The 17126-nt window shown below is 46.0% G+C and overlaps 1 protein-coding gene across 1 annotated transcript; it reads right to left on the minus strand.

Annotated features, from left to right (window-relative positions):
* Positions 1–6592: 6592 nt before the first annotated feature.
* Positions 6593–16891, minus strand: LOC149344001 (uncharacterized). The gene is made up of 2 exons (XM_089547122.1): positions 16751–16891; positions 6593–8366 (listed from the first exon to the last, which is right to left on the minus strand). Exons 1-2 carry the CDS (start codon positions 16889–16891, stop codon positions 7071–7073), a joined length of 1437 nt encoding a protein of 478 aa, XP_089403248.1. The 3' UTR covers positions 6593–7070.
* Between the last annotated feature and the right edge of the window lie 235 nt (positions 16892–17126).

Raw genomic sequence — 17126 nt, forward strand, 5'->3', positions numbered from 1 at the left:
GCAATGCAGGGTGTAAAGGAATGCATTCTTTATAAAACTTAATAAAGTGTTTCTTCCTTAGTTTTCCGAGGTATGGACATGAGAGTAAAATATGATTTATTGTGAGCTCGCCTCCACATCTTTCACAGAGTGGTTTGTCTTGTTTCGTTAGTAAGAAATTATGTGTAATGTGTGTGTGACCAATGCGGAGACGACATAAAATTATTTCCATAAAGCGTTCCTGGTGCCTGCAGGTCTTCCATTCACCCAAGACGGGCTTTACCAAGTGCAGCTTGTTGTGAACCTCGTTGTCCCATGAAGCTTGCCATTTCCCTCTAAGTTTATTTTGAACCAACCTCATGCAGTCCCTATGCGGTATGTTTACTTGTTTTATTTCACGATTGCAGGCAAGTGCGGCACATGCATCAGCTCTCTCGTTTCCGCTGATTCCGACGTGACTAGGAACCCAGCATAGCTTTATTGTACGTTCTTGTGTGTGAGCTTTTATCGTATTGTGTATTATGTTTCCTATTATGGGTTCGACTGCATTCTTGGGGTTTATTGCTGTAATTGCGCTGAGGGAGTCAGTGTAGATAACACTGTTCTTTATGTTTTTCTTGATTATGTGATCTACTGCTACAGCAATGGCGAAGCATTCTGCTGTGAAAATTGAAGCGCACTGGGGCAGCCTGACTACTTTCTCCCATTTACCTTGTACTATCGAACTCCCTACATATAGTGCTGTTTTAGAACCGTCCGTGTAGAAATCGGCATAATTCCTGTATTTTTCTTGTACTGCACAAAACTCTTGCTGTATGTATTCCTGTGGGGTATGCCTCTTGTGAATGTGTGTTAGTGTGAAATCGCATACATCAGGAAACGTGTACCACGGTAGCAACGGCTCAGGTCTCCATGCAGGATCGGGAAGTGCGTCTAGTATGTTTATTTCTTGACATTTTTCCTCGAAGCGGAGCAGGAGTGGTCTGACAACTTGAGGTTTATTGGTAAAGAGTATTCTGGATGGGCATTTGGTAACTATGGCGTAACACAGATGCTTTGGCAACGACCTTATTTTAAGTACATAAGCACAGGTAAGCATTGTTCTCCTTATGTTGAGGGGTGGCTCATTTGCTTCTACATGAAGACTATTTACAGGGGATGTTCTGTATGCCCCAGTTGCGAGGCGCAAACCAAGGTTCTGCACTGGATCTAGCTTTTTAAGGTACGATTGCCTCGCAGACCCGTATACTATACATCCATAGTCTAAGGACGAGCGCACTACTGACCGATAGATGTGCAATAGGCACATCCTATCAGAACCCCAGCGTTTTCGTGACAGCACTTTAAGTATATTCAGGGATTGGGTTGCTTTCTTTTTTAGGGTGTTTATGTGCGGTAGGAACGTGAGCTTTCTGTCGAAAGTTAGGCCTAAAAATTTGTGTTCTTGTTTTACTGGAAGTACGGCTCCATTTAAGCGGAGGGTAATTTTATATTTGGATTTTTCCTCTTAGCCACGATGGTATTGCTGTCCGCGAACCCCAGCATGGCGCCTCAGCGTACAGGAATGGTGTATTCAAAAGTCTGCTGTGCAAGCGTCCTTATCGCTGGGGCCAGCTGTCTCCTTTTCGCCTCCAAGACTTGTGGCGTTCCGTTTGAAAACTCCCTACTGACCCAGTACAAAACAATGAGGGCAACTTGGAAGGGTCGGGGTATTCGGTGACTCGCGGAGGGACACCAGGAGAGGCACCGCAAGGTCAGCATTGATTTTGGGGGTCAGTCTCAGGGGCGGGAAGGGCGGAAGACAGGGTAGAGGTCCCTGAAACAGAATTGCTCTCTTACAAGATGGAGACCTTTGTTAAATCTTTTACTGATTTTCTTCGCTGTTGTGATTACTCAGAAGCGCAATATAGGACGCTTCAGACTTCTGCTGTTCTGTTCATTCGTAAAGAACTTGAGCTTATAACAGCGTTACGAGATGATTTTTTTCACAGAGGCGCGACAATAGGTTAATATGAAACTGATGAGCGCTTGGAAACCCACATAATGTGCAGAAATCATAAAAGTTAGTTAGTTAGTTATATTGATTTTTATGGCGCAAAAGCGACTGAGGCTATGATGCGCCAAACACAAGGTTTGAGTTTTTGTTAATGGTGAAGCTTTTTTAAAAATACTTAGAGTTTGTTTAAAACGTTGGCTTCCTTGAGAAACCTAAAAATACATGAAATGTCAACCAGTGCTTGATCACCTAAGAGTAGCATGGGGTGTAATGGGATGCTTTCCCTGTAAAATGTTGTGAAATATTTCTTTCTTAGTTCTTCTATTTTTATGCATGAAATTAAAATGTGGTTCACTGTGAGTTCAGCACCACACATTTCACAGAGAGGTTTGTTTTGTTTGGCTAGCAGAAAGTTGTGCGTGAGGTGGGTATGTCCAATGCGGAGCCGACATAAAATAACTTCGGTAAAACGTTCTTGATGCCTACATGATTGCCATTCCCCTAAAATTGGTTTCAAAGAATTTAATTTGTTGTTTACGTGATCTTGCCATGCGGCCTGCCACTTATTTCTGAGTTTACTGTTGATAAACTTTAAGCAATCCCTGTGCGGTATCCTCACTTGTTTTATTTGGCCATTCCGGGCTTGTGCAGCGCATACATCTGCTTTTTCATTACCTACGATTCCAACATGGCTAGGAACCCAGCAGAATTTAATGTTATGTTTTTGTTTTGTGATTTTAACAATGTTATGTATGATGTTACCTATTATGGGTTCAGCAGCATTTCTGGAGTGCAGTGCTTTGAGCATACTCAGGGAATCGGTGTAAATGATGCTATTTTTGATATTCTCTCTTACTATTTTTTCCACAGCTACAAAGATGGCATAACACTCAGCAGTAAAAACCGATGCGCAGTCTGGTAGTCGCATTATCTGTTATTTTTTCCTTGGATTACTGCACTTCCAACGTGACTTTCTGTTTTTGAGCCATCGGTATAAAATTCAATGTAGGTGTCATATTTTTCTTGTAGTGCAAAGAATTCCTGTAATATGTACTCATTTGGCATTTGCTTTTTATCTAAATGTGTCATTGTGAGGTCACATACTGAAGGCAGGCTGTACCATGGTGGTAAATATTCATTCCTTTGTGCAATATTCGGTAGGGCATCTAGTACTGTTAGCTCTTCACATTTATCTTCAAAGCGCAGCAGTAATGGTCTGATAGAATGTGGTTTGTTGATGAATAATCTTTTAGATGGGCACTTGGTGACAACTGGATGGCAGAGATGTTTCGGAAGAGAACGGATTTTTAAGACATATGAGCATGTAAGGGCGATTCTTCGATCCTCAAGAGCGGCTTCATTAGTTTCAACGTAAAGGCTGGCTACTGGTGATGTTCTGTATGCTCCAGATGATAGGCGCAGACCAAGATTATGAATGGGGTCTAATCTTTTTAAGTAGGATGCTCTTGCCGAACCATATACTATGCACCCGTAGTCCAGCTTGGAGCGCACCAGAGAGCGATATATTTGTAAAAGGCTTGCTCTATCGGACCCCCACCGCTTCCGTGAGAGCACTTTTAAGATATTGAGGACTTGAGAAGCTTTCTTTTTAAGGTTGTTAATGTGTGGTAGAAATGTGAGTTTCTTGTCGAAAGTTAGGCCTAAAAATTTGTGTTCTTGTTTAATTGGTAGCGCAGTGTGATTCAGGTATAGACTGGGATCGACCTGTAGGCCTCGTCGCAATGAGAAAAGAACAGCTACTGTTTTTTGAGGGGAAAATTTAAATCCATTTTTGTCTGCCCAAGAACCTAGTTTATTTAGTGTGATTTGTATTTGTCTCTCACAGGTTGATATGCTGGAGGACGTGCATGCTATTTGTAGGTCATCTACATAAACTGAATACATTATGGACTTGGGTATTACTTTAGCTAAGGAATTCATTTTGACTATGAAGAGTGTTGTGTTGTGTTGTGTTTAATGGCGCATAAGCGGCTAAGGCTATCATGCGCCAAGAACAAGGTTTAGTAAAATTGGCTCGAGCAAAGTTTGAAGACAAAGTGTATAAAAACGGTGGTGTAAAGGGCCTAAAAGTTATTTTTATTACCTGGCTGATTAAGTACAAGCACTTTAGGAATGGCTGTTTGCAGAAGCTTTTAAAAGTTGGTTAACCTCCGTGGACATCCTTGACTTGGCAAGGATCTCGAGGCCCCCAACTACACAGAAAAACCTCAGCCTCCTTCTCAGGACTGAGAAAGCGGCTGAGGTGTACCGTTTTAAGTAGAGAAGCACAGGGTAAGAAATTACAGTTTTTGAAGAACACCGGCTTCCTTTAAAAAGCTAAAAACATCAAGCATACTAACGGGTGCATGTTCAGCTAAAATCAACGCTGGATGAAATGGAATATGTTCTTTGTAAAATGTAGCAAAATATTTTTTCCTTACTGATTCAAGTTTTGTGCATGATAGTAGTATGTGGTTTACGGTAAGTTCATGTCCGCATTGCTCGCAAACAGGTTTGTCTTTCTTTGTTAGCAGGAAGTTGTGTGTGAGATGTGTGTGTCCAATACGGAGACGGCATAAAATAACTTCGATGAATCGTTTTTGGTGTGAGCATGATTTCCATTCGCCTAGGATGGGTTTTACTAAATGTAGCTTATTATTTCTTTCGATGTTCCATTGTGACTGCCATTTATTTCTTAATTTGCACTGCACCAACCTCATACCATCTTTGTAAGGAATGTACACTTTCTTTATTTCTTTGTTCCGAGCTTTTCCAGCACATTCATCTGCCTTCTCATTGCCAGTGATTCCAATGTGACTGGGGACCCAGCAAAATTTTATGTCTTGTCTCTGTATTGTGGCGCTTGTTATGTTGTGTATGATATCACCAATTAGTGGTGTCACTGCATTTCTATGGTGAAGTGAGGTTAGTATGCTCAGAGAATCAGTGTAAATGATACTGTTCTGAATGTTCTCATGTATTATTTTTTCTACAGCTAGCAAGACTGCGTAACACTCGGCGGTAAAAATGGATGCACACTCAGGTAGCCGTACTATTTTTTCCCAATTATTCTGAACTACAGCACTTCCCACGTAGTGCGCTATGAAGAGTGTCGTGCTTAGAATGCACCCCTGGGGTACGCCGTTCTCTTGGGTAAAAGTCATGGAGAGAGTTGCTCCTAGGCGGACTCGGAATGTGCGGTTAGCCAGGAAGTCGTTCAAGCAGTTCAACATCCTGCCGCGGATACCTAGCTCTGCTAGGTCACGGAGGATGCCGAACTTCCAAGTAGTATCGTAGGCCTTCTCCAAGTCGAAGAAGACCCCAATACAGTGCTGCTTGTGGATGAACGCCTCCCGGATGATGTTTTCCAGGCGGACAAGGTGATCTGTGGTGGAGCATGTTTTCTTAAACCCACATTGGTGTTTATCTAGTAGTTGCCGAGATTCCAGTACGAAGGTTAGTCTAATGTTTATTACACTTTCGAAAGATTTAGCAATGCAGCTGGTGAGGGCTATTGGTCTATAACTGCTAGGACTTGTTGGTGGTTTTCCGGGTTTGAGAAAAGGTATTATGACTGCTTTTTTCCACTCGTCAGGTATATGTCCAGTTATCCAGATTTTATTAAAGAATTTTAACAGTGCCTGTACAGCAGCCTCGGAGAGATGTGCAAGCATAGCGTAATGCACGTTGTCTGGTCCTGGTGCTGTCTTTTTTCCAGAAGATAATACTATTTTTAATTCCTGTAGTGTGAGAGGCTGGTTGTAATCCTCATGTATACCTGCTCCGGATGGGAATCTTTGTTTCTCAGCTATTGCTTTGTGTTTCTGAAATGTGTTTGTGTAGTTCGATGAGCTTGAGATCTCAGCAAAATGCTCGCCCAAAATGTTGGCCTGTTCTTCTAAAGATGTTTGTGTCCCGGGTGCTGTCAAGAGAGGAAGTGTAAAAGGGGTATGGTCACCAGTAAATTTACGAAGTTTTTCCCACATTTTCTTTGATGTTGTTGAGCTGTTTATTGAGGAGACATATTTCTGCGAAGAGGTTTTCTCAGCATTCCTTCGCACATACCGCGCTCTGGCTTTTGCCTTCTTAAAGGTAAGTAAGTTCTCTGCAGTGGGATATCGACGCAGAGCGCTCCAGGCTTTGTTTTGTTGTTTTTTTGCTAATGTGCATTCTTCTGTCCACCACACTTTCTGCTTCTTTTGTGCAAGTCCTGTTGTTTGTGGTATAGCGAGTGTTGCGGCCGATATTATGCATTCAGTAAACTTCTCATTAATTTCATCTGTGCTGAGGTGGTCACAAAATTCATTTTCTAGTGTGGCACTTTTTGTAAAAAGTGACCAGTCGGCGAGGTGAATTTTCCAGCGCTGTGGTCTTGTGGGGATGATTGGAGTAGATGATGAGAGGCTGATGATGGTAGGTAAGTGATCGCTGCCCATGGGGTCATTTAAAACATCCCATTTAAAATCGTTAAAAAGTAATGGTGATGCGAAAGCTAAATCGAGAGAGCTCATTTTTGCTGAGCTTGGGCAGCAATATGTGGCTTTTCCCGTTTTTAGAAGACAGACATTATTCGAAAGTATAAAATCTTCGATCGCTTGGCCTCTAGAGTCATAGCGTTCGCTTCCCCAAAACGGAGAGTGAGCGTTAAAATCGCCAACTACCAGAAATGGCTCCGGCAGTTCATCGATCAGGCCTTCTAGATCTTGGCATGTTAATGTGATGTGTGGGGGAAGATATACAGAACATATTGTTATGGTTTTGTAGCTGATGACGCTAACCGCAACCGCCTCAAGTTTTGTTTTCAGTTTGATTTCTTGAGCCGGGACGCCGCTTTGGATGACGATTGCGACGCCTCCCGAGAGTCTATTTGCATGTTCGCGATCACGCCTAAAAGTTGTATAATGTTTTAAGATATTTGAATGTTGTGGACCAAGATTGGTCTCCTGGAGACATAGAGCTAGAGGCATCACTGACCCTAGAATATGTGTTATATCACTGTAGTTCCTCAACATTCCTCTACAGTTCCATTGAACCACGAATGTCATGTTTGTTTGTTTTTTTGTTTTTTTTTTGGTGGGAATGGAACGGAAGAAGTTTACTGTTCTGGGCCCGTTACCGGGGTTCTATCTTTTCGTCGCTCGAGAGAGCCGGTCCGCCGCTGCAAAGCGGGCGGAGTGGGAGTTGTATCCATCACCTCACCAGAGGTGCTGGAGGACCGCGAAGCCGCGGATGTGTTGGTGTCGGGCCTCCCCCGACGGGGGGAAGTCCTGCGGGATGCCGACCAGTGAGCCGGCGCTCCCTGCTTTGGAGATGGCAGAGCAGCGTTCACTGTCTCTGCCTGGGGCGTTGATGGCACTGCCACAGGCTCCTTGAAGGTGGCCTGGGCAGATGCCGGAGTGCTGTGTGGTGCGCCGCCCCTGCGCACCACATCAGCAAAGTTTGTTTTTGTGGAAAAGTTGAAGCTGTTCTTTGCATAAAACAGTCGTCGCGCTTCCTTAAATGTGATATTCTGTTTTGTTTTGATTGTAACAATTTCTTTTTCATTTTTCCACGATGGACATGACCTCGAATAGGCGGGATGATCGCCTTCACAGTTTGCGCAGCGAGGTGCTGCTCCTTCACAGTTGTCGGAAGCGTGTTCTTTTGATGCACATTTAGCGCAAGTTTCGCGGCCACGGCAGCTTTGAGACCCATGACCGTACCTTTGACATTTGAAGCACCTGCGTGGGTTTGGGATGTAATGTCTGACATTTATTTTGAGGTAGCCAGCTTCTATGGATTCGGGGAGTGTGCTTGAGTTGAAAGTCAGTACTAGGTGCTTTGTAGGTATCTCTTTGTTGTCTTTTCTTATTTTGATACGATACACACTTATGACATTCTGTTCTTTGAGGCCTTCAAGCATCTCTTCCTCGGTGAGGTGAATGAAATCTGCTTCGGATATCACACCACGGACGGTGTTCAGAGATCGGTGTGCTGTAACTGATACAGAGATTTCCCCGATGGACACTAGGCTGGAAAGTTTTGAGTATTGGGCAGTGTCTCTGAGTTCAAGGAGCAGGTCACCACTTGGCATTTTAGACAGTTTGTACCCGGGACCCAAGGCCTCAGTTAGACTTTTTGCAACTAAGAATGGGGACATGGTTCTTGCGGTTTTTTCAGTTTCTTCGCTATGAAGAACGTGAAATTTTGGAAATGGTTTCGGTTTTTCGAAAAACTCTGCAGTTGCCTCGTTCCGCCCTCTTTTATGAGGGCGATCTGGTTTGGAAAAGGGGGGAGCCATGAAAAATATGTGTTGTTCGGCCGTGGTGCCAGCCACCCACCATGGAGTCCAACGAGGGGACGGGACAGGAACTTGCGAGCAAGTCCTGCCCACGCCAGCTGTACACCTCAACTATAACCCAATATGACGCAACTCAGGTTAGTTGGCCACACAAGGTTAACCCTCGCCGCCAGGAAAAAAGGGAAAAAACTAAGAAGAGAGGAGGATACAGGAAAGTTGTAAGGAAGGAAATAGGAAAGTCAAAGAGAGGGGAGGACAGGAAAAGGCGACTGCCGATTTCCCCCGGTCGGGTCAGGCCGGAGGTGCCGTCTACAGGAAGCTGGGGCCAAAGTGGTGTGTTGCCTCCGCCGAGGGGCCTTAAGGGTCCAAACGCTCGGCATCGGCTCAACCACCAGGATCCCCTTTTCCCCGGACACGGCGATGCCACGCACGGCTAAGCGCGGATGCTCGGGTCCGTGGTGATGCATTGTTCACCATCATCCCCCTGCGGGGATGTCCCTGCGGATGCTCGGGTTAACCCCGTGGTGTCGCCACTCACCAACGTCTGCATGCTGCAGACGCCTCCCTGCGGGGACAATTAGTGGTGTCACTGCATTTCTATGGTGAAGTGAGGTTAGTATGCTCAGAGAATCAGTGTAAATGATACTGTTCTGAATGACAGCTAGCAAGACTGCGTAACACTCGGCGGTAAAAATGGATGCACACTCAGGTAGCCGTACTATTTTTTCCCAATTATTCTGAACTACAGCACTTCCCACGCAGTGCGCCGATTTTGATCCATCGGTGTAAAATGCTTCGTATTCTCCGTATTTTTCGTTTAGTGCTAAATACTCTTGTAATATCTGTTCATGCGGTGTATGTTTCTTCTGAAATTGTGTTAATGTGAAGTCGCACACAGATGATAGGCAGTACCAAGGAGGGAGTGGATCACGTTTGCGGGCAATATTAGGCAATGTGTCCATTATATCTAGTTCTTGGCATTTGTCTTCAAACCGGAGAAGAAGTGGCCTGATTGCGAGGGGTCTGTTGGTAAATAGTGTTCGGGATGGGCACTTTGTAACGAGTGGGTAACAGATGTGTTTAGGCTGGGAACGGATCTTTAAAATGTATGAGCATGTGAGCGTTGTTCTTCTGTCTGCAAGTGGTGGTTCATTGCTTTCTACGTACAGGCTTTTTATTGGTGACGTCCTGTATGCACCAGTTGAAAGGCGCAATCCCAAATTGTGCACAGGATCCAGTCGCTTCAAGAACGATGGCCTTGCTGATCCATACACTATGCAACCATAATCTAGAATGGAACGTACTACAGAGCGATAAATGTGTAGAAGACATACCCGATCAGAACCCCAGTGTTTGCGTGATAGGACTTTCAGTATGTTCAGTGCTAGCGACGCCTTCTTTTTCAGTGCATTGATGTGAGGCAGGAAAGTAAGTTTTTTGTCGAAGGTGATGCCTAGAAATTTGTGTTCCTGTTTGAAAGGCAGCTCGGTTTGGTTGAGGTGTAATGTTGGATTTGTGTGCAAGCCTCGTTTCAGTGAAAAAAGTAAGGCCACTGTTTTCTGTGGTGAGAACTGGAAACCATTCTTGTCTGCCCATGTTGCCATTTTGTTGATTGTAAGCTGTACTTGTCGTTCGCATGTGGATATATTGGAAGATGTGCACGCTATCTGAAGATCATCAACATACATTGAATACATAATGGACCTTGGGATTATTTTTCTAATAGAATTCATTTTTACAACGAAGAGAGTTGTGCTTAAAATGCACCCTTGAGGAACTCCATTTTCCTGAATGAAGTCCCTCGAAAGGGTCGAGCCTAGGCGGACATTAAATGAGCGGTTAGACAAAAAGTCTTTAATGGAGTTCAGCATTCTGCCACGGATGCCGAGCTCAGCTAAGTCCTGGAGGATCCCGAACCTCCAGGTTGTATCATATGCTTTCTCTAAATCAAAAAAGACGCTAAGACAGTGTTGTTTGTGTAAAAAGCTTCTCTGACTGTATTTTCAAGACGGACTAGGTGATCTGTAGTGGAGCATCCTTTTTTAAATCCACATTGATGGATATCAAGCAGTTCATAGGATTGCAGAACAAAGGTTAGTCTTATATTTAGGACACTTTCGAAGGATTTGGCGAGGCAACTGGTTAAGGCTATGGGTCTATAACTGCTAGGAGAGGTTGGGGGTTTACTAGGTTTAAGAAACGGGAAAATAATAGCCTTCTTCCAGGCTTCAGGTATTTTCCCTGACATCCAAACTGTGTTAAAGAATCTCAAAAGTGCTTCTATGGCAGGCTCAGAAAGATGTGCAAAAATTTCATAATGTATATGGTCGGGTCCTGGAGCAGTTTTTTTTCCGGCAGACAGTACTGTGTTGATTTCTTGGAGGGTAATTAGACTATTGTATTTTTCATTTGCACCTCCAGTTGTTGGGAGCCTCTGTTTTTCAGCTGTATTTTTGTATTTTAAAAAGGCCTGCGTGTAGTGTGATGAACTTGAAACTGCAGTGAAATGTTCCCCCAATATGTCTGCCTGTTCCTGTATGCTTGTTTGTGTTCCGGGTGTTGTTAAAAAAGGAATTGTGAATGGTGAAAAGTTGCCGTTTATTTTTCGAACCTGCTCCCACATTTTTTTAGATGGGATCTGACTGTTGATATTTGAAACATAATTCTGCCATGAAGCTTTTTCGGCACTGCGACGGACATACCGAGCTTTAGCTTTTGCCTTTTTAAAATTTAGGAAGTTTTCATGTGTCGGATACCTACGAAATTTACCCCACGCTCTATTTTGCTGTTTTTTTGCTTCTTTACAGTCCTTTGTCCACCATACTTTATGGTTTTGTCGCGCCACTCCTGACGACTGAGGAATAGCTGTGAGTGCGGCAGTTATGATACAATTAGTGAACTTTTCGTTTATCTCGTCAACGGTAAGATTTCCTAAAACTATATCTTCTAAAGTTGCCTTTGCTCTAAAAAGTGACCAGTCGGCGAGGTGAAGCTTCCAGCGCCGTGGCCTTGTGGGGATTATTTCCGGTGGTGATGTTAAAGTGATTAGTATAGGGAGGTGGTCACTGCCATATGGGTTATCAATGATATCCCATTTAAAATCATTAAAAACAGAAGGTGAGCTAAAAGACAAATCTAAAAAGGTCATTTTCCCCGAGGCAGGGGAGCAGTAGGTGGCTTTTCCTGTATTTAAAAGACATACATTGTTTGTGAGGATAAAATCTTCAATTATTTGACCCCTAGAGTCACAGTGCTCGCTTCCCCAAAGAGGGGAGTGAGCGTTAAAGTCCCCAACTACTAGATACGGTTCTGGAAGTTCATTGACAAGTTCTTGTAAATCGTGGACTGTTAATGTAAAGTGTGGAGGAATATACCGGGTGTCCCAGCTAACTTGAACCAAGGGTTTAAAAATGAAATATTGGAGTCAGGAGAGTGAAACTACCTGCATATTGGTGATAGGCATTTGGCGCACCACGGGAAATTTTTTGTATCGCAATTACTTAACTAGTAATTAAGATAATTTTTTTAAATTTTTTAATATTGACTTTAGACACTAAATGTGATTCGCAAAGTTGGAGAGCACTTTCAGAAACCCGCATTCCATTATTCGCCATTAAGAAAACCTTACGTGTACCTCTTTTTCCGAGCTCGAAAGAAAGCCCGCGAAATACAAAAAAAATCACGTGACGAGCACATTTGCGCGTCGCGATCGTGCTGCTCTCAACCGTGCTTTCAGTGAACGAAATCAGCTCCGGCCTTTATTCGACGGCCCCGTTGCAGCGGCAGGCCGATATCTTGGCGGGGGTTTTTCGTCCGCGTCAGCTAGTTGGCACCCGGCGACGACGACTTAGTCCCAATCTGATAAGATACTGAGATGGCGAGTCTGCTTTGTCACTCAGAAGCAAAAGAGAAATACAGGGAATAATGTTTCGCCGCGAGGTGTTGGCGGCTGTGTGTTGCAGTTTCCTAATGAGGATTTTGAAAGCTGGAAGCAGCGGTGAAGCACAGTTTGTCGTGTGCTCTTCTTATGCCACTCTCATGCGAGACTGAATCTTTGGTGTAGTGATTACTAGCACTGCAGACATGCCGTTTACAAATGAAGAGAAAGCAGACATGGTTCTGGCTCTAGGTGCATGTCATGGGAACAGAAGGCGCGCTGCAGACCTTATGCAACAATGGCACCCAGGCAGGCGGCCAAGTTCAGTAACGATCCTGCGTGCCTTCGAGACGCTGCGACGGATGGGCAGTTTTACGTCCACACGACACAGAGCACCTGTTTTTGACGAGGACTTCGAGACGCATATTTTATCGCTGTTCGCTCTGGAACCCCAAGCAAGCGTGCGCAGCGTGAGCGAGGATACCGGAGTCTCCAGGTCATCAGTTTGGCGAATACTGCGCAAACACCGCCTGCATCCGTACCACGTACAGCTTCATCAAAATCTGTTGCCACGGGACTTCCAAAACAGGACCGATTTTGCTAATTGGATTCTGATAAAGATGCAGGACGACCCGGATTTTTTGAACAAAGTGATATGGAGTGACGAAGCTAGTTTTTCGCGCAATTCACAGGTGAACCTGCACAATGCTCATTACTGGAGCGATTCAAATCCCTACTGGGTTTTACAGACGCAGCACCAGTACCAGTGGTCATTTAGTGTTTGGTGTGGACTTTTCGACGGTAGTTTGATCGGGCCTGTGTTTTTCGACCAGACGCTGACAGCAGATCGCTACACCAATGATATCCTCAGAGGACCCGTTGACGACTTCCTTTCGGATCTACCGCTCGCCAGGGCCACAAATGTGTGGTTTCAACACGATGGCGCCCCCGCGCACAGCAGCGCCAAGGCTCGGACCTGGCTCGACGCAGCGTTCCCGCAGAAATGGATAGGACGACTAGGTCCCGTGAACTGGCCAGCCAGGTCTCCTGATATGACACCTCTGGACTACTTTTTGTGGGGTCATATCAAGGACAAGGTGTACAGCACACCAACTTCCACACCGCAAGACCTTAAAGACAAAATAACGGAAGTCTGTTTAAACATGCCTGAGGCTGTCATACGAAATGCAACGGCTGATTTGGTTACAAGATGCCATAGCTGTATCGTCGCACAAGGTGACCTATTCGAGCACTTTTTATAATTGGTAAGAAACCGAAATGAAATGGAGTCAGGACAACCGCATGCCACGGCTGTCATCGCCGCACAGCCAAGCCATAAACCGCCACTTTTATTTTCTTTGCAACTGGCAAATAAAACTCCTCTCATTTGAAAACTTCGAGCTTGGCAGTCTTTATCGCGACTGCAAAGCGCAGCGCACTCGCTGCAATTTACACCGTCACGCGCGAACTGGCTGACACGGCCGAAGAAACCACCACCAAGATATCGGCCTGCCTCTGAAACGGGGCCGCCGAATGAATACCGGAGCTGATTTCGTTCACTGAAAGCACGGTTGAGAGCAGCACGATCGCGGCGCGCGAATGCGCTCGTCACGTGGTTTTTTTTGTATTTCGCGGGCTTTCTTTCGAGCTCGAAAAAAGAGGTACACGTAAGGTTTTCTTTATGGCGAATAATGGAATGGGGGTTTCTGAAAGTGCTCTCCAACTTTGCGAATCACACTTAGTGTCTAAAGTCAATATTAAAAATTTAAAAAAAATTATTTTAATTACTAGTTAAGTAATTGCAATACAAAAAATTTCCTGTGGTGCGCCATATGCCTGTCACCAATATGCAGGTAGTTTCACTCTCCTGACCCCAATATTTCATTTTTAAACCCTTGGTTCAAGTTAGCTGGGACACCCGGTATACAGAACAGATAGAAATTGTTTTATGGCTGACGACACTGACCGCAACAGATTCGAGTCTTGTTTTTAGTTTAAGCTCTCGAGCTGGGACACCGTTTTTCACTATGATGGCTACGCCTCCCGACAGCCTGCTCGCCTGCTCTCGATCGCGGCGGAAAACAGTATAATTCTTAAGAAAGTTATTTTTTTTGGGACCTAAGTTTGTCTCTTGTAGACATAAGGCAACAGGAGCGTGCGCTCCTAGTATGTCTTTTATGTCACTGTAGTTGTTTAGAAGTCCTCTACAGTTCCATTGTATTATGAAAGCCATCTTAATTTTGTGCTTCTATAGGGTGAAAAAGTAGATTAAGTTGTCGATGGCCCCGTGACTCGGGGCCTGTCTTTTTTTGACCGATCCAGGCAGCTCCGCCGACCGTCCGACGTGGACGGCGCGGGGCTGCCCGGGGTCGTGTCCATCGCCTCTGTGGAGGCGCTGGACGACCGTGCAGGAGGTATGTTGATTTTCGAGTTTGACCTCGACCTGTGGGAAGAGGTCTTGAGGCCCGCCGACCCGGGGGTCTGCGTTGCCTCCTTTGGGGTTTGCGGAGTAGCGCTAGCTACTCCACACGGGGGCGCGGGTGGCCCCGCCACAGGCACACTGCGTGTGGCCTGGACGGGTGCCGAAGCCTGGTGTGGTGTGCCGCGCCCACGCACCACATCAGCGAAGTTTGTTTTTGCACTGAAAGAGAATGTGTTCGTTTGAGCATATCGCCTTCTTGCTTCCTTGAAAGAAATGTTTGCCGTAGTCTTGAGAGTAATTATTTCTTTTTCTTTTTTCCAAGAAGGACAAGCTCTGGAGTAGGCAGCATGTTCTCCTTCACAGTTTGCACACCGCGGTGTAGCAACACATTCTTCAGATTGGTGTTCCTTTGACGAGCATTTTGCGCAAGTTTTGCGGCCGCGACAACTCTGTGAGCCATGGCCGAATCTCTGACAGTTAAAACATCTTCGTGGGTTGGGTATATATGGTCTTACATTTATTTTCAGGTAACCAGCTTCAATGCTTTCAGGCAGTGTGCTGGTATTGAAAGTGAGGATCAGGTGCTTCGTGTCTATTTCCTTGTTATCCTTCCGGATCTTTATGCGTTGAACATTTATGACATCTTGGTCAGTAAGGCCCTCAAGCATTTCTTTCTCAGAGAGGTGGATAAAGTCGATTTCAGATATGACGCCTCGGACAGTGTTCAAAGATCGATGTGAAGTGACAGAGACTGGGATTTCCCCAATGGACGCAAGGTTTGAGAGTTTAGAGTGTTGGACAGTGTCACGAAGTTCGAGCAGTAAGTCACCGCTGGCCATTTTGGATACCTTGTATCCAAGGCCCAAGGTGTTTGTAAGGCACTTTGCTACTAGGAACGGGGATATCAGTCTTGCTTGTTTTCCTTCTGCTTCGCTATGGACAACATGAAATTTTGGGAAAGATAGCTTTCTTTTCTGAAAAAAATCGTCTGCATCGTTCCGCCCTCTTTTTAGAGAGCGATCTGGTTTGGAAAAAGGGGGAGCCATAAATAATTAATGTTTTTCAGTCATGGTGCCAGCCACCCACCATGGAGCCCAACAAGGGGACGGGACAGGAACTTACAAGCAAGTCCTGCCCACGCCAGCTGTACACCCCAACTATAGCCTAATATGACTCAACTCAGGGTAGTTGGTCACACACGGTTAACCCTCGCCGCCAGGAAAAAGAGGAAAAAACTGAAGAAGAGAGGAGGATACAGGAAAGTTGTAAGAAAGGAAATAGGAAAGTGATAGGTAGAGGGGAGGACAGGAAAAGGCGACTGCCGATTTCCTCCGGTTGGGTCAGGCCGGAGGTGCCGTCTACAGGAAGCTGGGGCCAAAGTGGTGTGTTGCCTCCGCCGAGGGGCCTTAAGGGTCCAAACGCTCGGCATCGGCTCAACCACCAGGATCCCCTTTTCCCCGGACACGGCGATGCCACGCACGGCTAAGCGCGGATGCTCGGGTCCGTGGTGACGCATTGTTCACCATCATCCCCTTGCGGGGAAGTCCCTGCGGATGCTCGGGTTAACCCCGTGGTGTCGCCACTCACCAACGTCTGCATGTTGCAGACGCCTCCCTGCGGGGGCGCCCCTCTGTAGTGGGTGTCTTTACTTCCCTGTTGGACAAGGTGTCGGCGGCACCACTACGGCCTCAGCAGAGGCTGGTAGTCCTACGGTATTACCTCCTGCCAAGACTCTACCACCAGTTAGTCCTCAGCCCCCTCGCGGCCAGCTTGTTGAGGAAGCTCGACTCCCTGGTGCGAGCAGCTGTGCGCTCCTGGCTCCATCTACCTCACGACCTCCACAACGCCTTCTTCCATGCTCCAGATGAGGAGGGAGGCCTGGTAATCCCTGCAATGTGCACGTTTGTCCCGGGGCTCCAAGTACGGCGCCTTGCGAAGATGGCGGAGTCCTCCCTCCTATCCTGTAGGATCACCGTGGGGATAGAGCTGGTGGCAGGCCGGCTGCGTAAAGCGGAGAGTCTGACCAGATTTGAGGGAGAGGACACTGGCTCAACGAAGAGGGCTTGGCGGTTCTGGACAAAGCGCCTCCACAGCAGTATTGACGGCCGAGCCTTACAACCATCAAAGAACCTGCCGGCAACGACGAAATGGACGACCGAGGGCACTTCCCTGCTGACGGGAAAGGAGTTCATCAACCTCCTGTAGCTTCGCTTCAATGCCCTCCCCTGCTTCAGCAGAAAGAAGCGGAGAAGAGATGCCGACAGATCCTGCCGAGCTGGCTGCAATGCCGTAGAGAGCCTGAACCACATTCTCCAAAACTGTGTGCGGACAGACCATGTTCGCAAGCGTCGCCACAACGTCATCATGAAGTACATGGCCAAGAGACTGCGAGAAAAGGTATGAAGTATCCGGGTGGAGCCAGTCTTCACAACTGCTCAAGGACGACAGATCCCAGAGCTGGTCCTCACAAGGGAGGGCCAGGCGGTCATTGTGAACGTCCAGGTGGTTGGGCTGAATGTCACCCTAGAAGATGCTTACCGAGCAAAGCGTGCCAAGTACATCGGCGAAGACC

This window comes from Amblyomma mixtum, chromosome 5 (genome assembly GCF_055824585.1).
Source record: "Amblyomma mixtum isolate Tamu chromosome 5, ASM5582458v1, whole genome shotgun sequence".
Lineage (NCBI taxonomy): Eukaryota > Metazoa > Arthropoda > Arachnida > Ixodida > Ixodidae > Amblyomma > Amblyomma mixtum.